Raw genomic sequence first — 5800 nt, 5'->3', positions numbered from 1 at the left:
CCGCCAGTAGGTAGCAGCAAGTCACTGTTAATGAGCGAGTCATTGAGATTAAATCGATTCATTCAAAAGGTTGATTCGATCAGGAATGAAACATTTGACTGTTATTTGAGTCTCTGAATCATTTGTTTAAAAAACTGATTCATTTTGTGCTGTTTTGAACTATTTTCATTGGTGAAATATAGCAAAAACAGGCATGTAAGTAACTTAATTCTAACTTTATTAGAATTAATAAAATTCGTTATTCATTAAAAAAAGTTAGTAATGGCACTCCATTACTAACTTGTATAAAAATATCACATTTGTTATCATGCTGATATCTGGAGAAAAACGGTACTCTTAGTGTGATTTAGATTAACTATATTAAATGATATAAATATATTAGACTAAATCACACAGTGTATGCGTGCACTCTCTGGGTGTGTTTTTGTTTGGTTTTTGTGATATAGCCTACTCATAATGTCAGATTGCACATCGTTAAAGAGAGACTGAGACAGTGATTGGGTGATTACATTAAATAGTACTACTCTATCTTTCAGCGAACCTTCTCACGTTCATCGTGTTTATTTCATTCTTTTACTAGCAGTAGATATGGAGAGATGATCGCTTCACTCATTCGTGCTGCCTTTGAACTGAGGCGATCTTGGATCTTCGGGCAAGGGCCATTCGAGAGTGACATCGAGAAGGAGAAAACTGGAAAAAGGATTCACGTTGATCAAACCTAGTATGCTACTTCTTAGAAATATATACAGAAAAAGACCGAACCGACGTTTTTAGGAACAGATATCGGATAAAATAAAATAAAATACAATAAAAACAATACAACAAACTAAGAGTGCTTATAGTTCATATTATTGTTGAGATTTTTTTCAGTAGCAACTGTTTTTACGTCAGTAGCCTACATCATTGCCTTGTTTCTAGGTCTATATTTAATAAAGCTCGTCAAGCTGTAAATATATCTGATATACATATACTTCAAAAGCAAAAAGGTCTTAATAAAAAACTGGTAATAAAATGGTGTAAGAGTTATTTCAATACATTTTCAAATTGCATTTAGCATAATTTATCAGCAGGTGGCAGCAGATGATCTTTTGTGTTATTTTGTCACAAAGTATCATCTGCTGCTTGCATTTGCTTATATCAAAAACTTATATGCTGGCTACAGCAGTTTTAGTTATTCAATATTACATTCAAGTTTAATATATGCCTATTTTAAATGTTTTAGCATACTGTGTACATTGAAATTGACGTGAGTTTTTAGTCTAATCTTCAAAACACTGTTAAACTTAGTACACTTTTATCTACATATATCGTATATCTATACTGGAAAAAAAACAATAAGCAAAATTTAAGTATGGAATTTTGTAAAAAATCATCTTCAATTATGTAAGGAAATAAGTAAATTTAACATAGTTAGAATTTGATGAGTTATTTCTACTTAAATATTTTAAGTTTACTCTGCAACACAAATACATTTCACTCAGTCATGATTTGTAAACTTTACTCAAACTGTGCAGTACTGGAAAAAAAACATGCTATTTAAGTATGTGGTTCACTTACATGTAAATAAACAGCTTATTATTTTCTTTAAAAACATATGTCTACTCAACACAGTTATGAACACACAGACCTCAATAGGCTACTTGGTACACAAAAACCAGTGGATAGTGTTTGAATGGGTCATTTAGAGTAGAAAATTTTGTTTGTTTGTTTGTTTATTTTGACAAAAAAAGTAGTGAATACACTCTATTCGTCAAGGATAACACAATAAAGTTTAAAAAAAAACTTATTTCCATTGTGGTCCTTGATGTAAAGCACAAACTTCACTCCCGGTAACAGGTAACCACGAGACAAATCAGACATCCAAGAAATACATGCATATTCGAAATGACATGACACTAAACATGATGCAAGTAATTTTATATTCTGTTTATCAAGGAAACTAACATGTCTGGCAAGAAATTTTGTCCTAGCATTAACCTTACCCAGAACCTTCATAGCCATACTTACACCACTTAAATCGTTGTCAAGGACACATCCAAGATAATTAACAGAAGTTCTATTTGATATTAAACAATCCCCCACCTTAACAGACATCTTAGAAACCTTATTCAAATTATTTTTAGACCCAAATAATATGGATTCCGTTTTACCTAAATGCAACATCAGTTTGTTTTCAGAGAGCCAGTCTCTTACCTTACAAAGCTCCTTACCTAAATGCACTTGTATCCTACCAACATCCTTATCTGAAATTAATAAAGCAGAATCATCAGCATATAAAAACAAATTACAATCACAAACTGCTTGCATGTCATTAATATATAGGGCCTAAAACACTTCCCTGAGGGACTCTCAACAAACGTTTCCTCAGAAAGAACCCCATCAATTTCTACTCTCTGAACTCTCCCAGTTAAATAAGAATTCAACCAGGCTATCACTTTACTTGAAAAAACCCATGACTTAACTTGTCTAAAAGTATTGAATGATTTACAGTGTCAAACGCTTTCTGGAGGTCTAAAAGTACCATACCACACATTTTACCTTCATCTGCCTTCTTATAAACTCTGTTAAATAAAGTAAAGAAGTATCAGTCAAATAAGATTTCCTAAAACCTTACTGAAAATCATAAATGAAACTACTCTTAGTTAAATACTCATACATCTGTTTATACACAATTTTTTCTACAATTTTTGAGGCCACATTAAGAATGGAGATTGGACGATAGTTTCCAGGATCGTATGTTACCTTTTTTGAATAACGGAATAATTTTAGCTAACTTCATATCAGATGGAAATATACAATTTTCCAAGGAAAGATTAACAATAAATGTAATAGTTGGAGCTATAATATCTGCAGCATCTCTTAAGAATCTAGCTGGAATATCGTCCAGCCCAGTTGACTTGGACACTTGAAGCTCTTCTAGCATTTTAGTCATTTGATTTACATTAACTTTAGCAAAAGACTTATTTTTATCAAATTCTATCTTGCCATCAATATCTAGACCTACCTTAGATACAGAAAATTTCGATTTACCAATTGAATGGAACCTATTTAACACCTTCCACAGAGATTTAGGATCTTCTTTGTTTTCTTGAATTTGTTCCTTAATAAAATTACGTTTTGCCTCCTTTATATTTTTCTGTCCTAAGTTTCTAAGTGATTTAAATTTTAAATAGTCTTCCTGGTTCTTAGTTCTTCTATAAATCGAGAGAGCCCTATTCCTATTTTTTAATATTTCCAATATTTTCTCATCCATCCAAGGACTAGCTCTTTGCTTAACTCTCACCTGTCTAAGGGGGGCAATTTTGTCCACTACTTTAAGAAATAAAACTTTACAATTTTTCCAAGTGGGATATATTATTAGCCATGCTGTTAATATTTGTAGCCCTGTCACTGCATGACACTCGTACCTGTACAACAGCGGAATTCCGTTCAGCCAAGTACGATCCGGATTCCAAAACTCGCCCTTTGTTAAAACCGGGACAAACTTCCCCATTAGGACCTGGGCGAGGGTGAATGTCGCCTGACAATAACAGGCATAGGATAATAATGAATTTTCGGGCGTTGGAGTGGTGTTTTGAGATCGAGGGCCTGGACGAGTGTAAATGTAATAGGGAAAAAATAATATTTCGCCCCTAAACCAATAGATATCACGTCGCATCTTTCTTCCGAAAAAACATTAAAGCATCGCTCATCATCAGAGAAGGTTTCGCTTGATGGACACAAATTACAAACAATAATAAATGCCAAAACCGAAAACACAATGCCGTGTCCACCTGGTGCTATGTTACCGGAAGTTACCGGAAGCCGATGAACTACAGATGTCACAAAACAGCAAGTTACTAAACCTAACAACAAAAGCAACCATAAAACTGTAAATACAACTCAAAAGCACTGTATAATTTATCCTTATTAATTATTCATCCCCCTGCACATGATGGGAACAACGGGATCATAACTCTGATATTTACTTAAAGAATCCTTGTAAACATAACTGTAACGTGGAGGCATGACAACGGAGTTGAGGATCCAAGTGCAGGCTTTATTTAACAGAATGGTCAAAACAGGCAGGGTCAAACAACAGCAAACAGGTATAATCCAGGAAGAGACAAAAGAGTAATCCAATAAACAGGCGAAGGTCAAGGCAGGCAGCAAATGATCAGAAACAAGGTAACCAGGCTTTAAATAGGGTGAGACAGATGAGATAAATAACAAGACACATGTGAATGTAATCAGAGATAATGAGTCCAGGCAAAGGATTATGGGGAATGTAGTAGTGAGGGAGTGACAACAGTCTGGGGTGAATGGCAAAGGTACAGGATGGAGTGCCCTCTAGTGGAGCTTGTGGGCACTCCAGCTAGAGACCCCCCCCCCAGGGATGGAGGGCCAGGTACAGGTACAGGTCAGAGCCGGCAGAGCAGGGTGCCAGGGCGGAGCCGAGGACCACCAGGGCGGAGCAGAAGACCACCAGGGCAGAGCAGACAGGACTGAAGATCCCCACGGCGGAGCAGACAACCACCACAGCAGAGTAGACGGGACCGAAGATCCCCATGGTGGAGCAGATGACCACCAGAGTGGAGCTGATGGAGCAGGGAACCACCACAGCTGATCAGGCTGGACTGGAATACAGAGCACAGAGAGGTTATCAGCGGCCTCTGTGGCCGAAACAGGACAGGCAAAGAGTTCACAGTAGGCCTCTTTGGCCGTGGCTGGACAGGCGAAGAGCTTGAAGATGGCCTCCTTGGCCGTGACAGGACAGGCTGAAAGTTCACAGACAGCCTCCATGGCCGTGACAGGACAGTCAGAGAGTTTACAGTCAGCCTCTTTGGCCGCGACAGGACCATAAGAGGGTTCATAGGCGGCTTCTTTGGCCGCGGCTGGGCTGGCAGAGAGTTCAAAGGCAAATGCTGCTGCCTCTGGAGGTTCTGCAGCGTAAGCCGCCACCTCAGGAGGAGCTGGAGCGGATGTTGCAGCTTCGGGAGTTTTTGCAGTGCAAGCTGCCACCTCAGGAGGAACTGGAGCGGATGCTGCAACTTCGGGAGTTTCTGCAGCGCAAGCTGCCACCTCGGGAGGAGATGGACTCACTAGAGTCATAGGAACAGGAAACGGCACTCCAGGCTATGACGAGGGAACTGGAGTCATTGGAACAGGGAATGGCACTCCTGGCCGTGACGAGGGAACTGGAGTCATAGGAACAGGAAACGGCACTCCAAGCCGTAACGAGGGAACTGGAGTGATTGGAACAGGGAATGGCACTCCTGGCCGTGACGAGGGAACTGGAGTCATAGGAACAGGAAACAGCACTCCAAGCCGTGATGAGGGAACTGGAGTCATTGGAACAGGAAACGGCACTCCTGGCCGTGATGAGGGAACTGGAGTCATTTGAACAGGAAACGGCACTCCTGGCCGGGACCAGGGAACTGGAGTCATTGGAACAGGAAACGGCACTCCTGGCCGTGACCAGGGAACTGGAGTCATTGGAACAGGAAACGGCACTCCTGGCCGGGACCAGGGAAGTGGAGTCATTGGAACAGGAAACGGCACTCCTGGCCGTGACGAGGGAACTGGAGTCATAGGAACAGGAAACAGCACTCCAAGCCGTGATGACCAGGGAACTGGAGTCATTGGAACAGGAAACGGCACTCCTGGCCGTGACCAGGGAACTGGAGTCATTGGAACAGGGAATGACACTCCTGGCTGTGACAAGGGAACTGGAGTCATTGGAACAGGAAACGGCAGTCCTGGCCGTGATGAGTGAACTGGACTCATTTGAACTGGAAACGGCACTCCTGGCAGGGACCAG

General features: G+C 40.2%; 1 protein-coding gene across 1 annotated transcript; it reads left to right on the top strand.

Moving 5' to 3' along the window:
- Positions 1-4547: 4547 nt before the first annotated feature.
- On the top strand, positions 4548-5755 carry LOC107752965 (putative per-hexamer repeat protein 5). Its single transcript, XM_016569051.1, has 3 exons — positions 4548-4686; positions 4935-5357; positions 5484-5755. Exons 1-3 carry the CDS (start codon positions 4548-4550, stop codon positions 5753-5755), a joined length of 834 nt encoding a protein of 277 aa, XP_016424537.1.
- Positions 5756-5800: the final 45 nt, after the last annotated feature.

Source organism: Sinocyclocheilus rhinocerous, unplaced genomic scaffold (assembly GCF_001515625.1).
Source record: "Sinocyclocheilus rhinocerous isolate Xijiao unplaced genomic scaffold, SAMN03320098_v1.1 scaffold231, whole genome shotgun sequence".
In the NCBI taxonomy this organism is placed as follows: domain Eukaryota; kingdom Metazoa; phylum Chordata; class Actinopteri; order Cypriniformes; family Cyprinidae; genus Sinocyclocheilus; species Sinocyclocheilus rhinocerous.
This window is presented reverse-complemented; position numbering and strand designations above follow the sequence as displayed.

What these genes read in the sequence shown, in the direction of transcription:
- LOC107752965 (XM_016569051.1), top strand. Translation starts at nt 4,548, where the DNA reads ATGGTGGAGCAGATGACCACCAGAGTGGAGCTGATGGAGCAGGGAACC. An exon ending in GGACAGGCAAAGAGTTCACA is followed by an intron (nt 4,687 to 4,934) that starts GTAGGCCTCTTT and finishes CTGCAGCGTAAG; the next exon opens with CCGCCACCTCAGGAGGAGCT. An exon ending in AGGAAACGGCACTCCTGGCC is followed by an intron (nt 5,358 to 5,483) that starts GTGATGAGGGAA and finishes TCATTGGAACAG; the next exon opens with GAAACGGCACTCCTGGCCGG.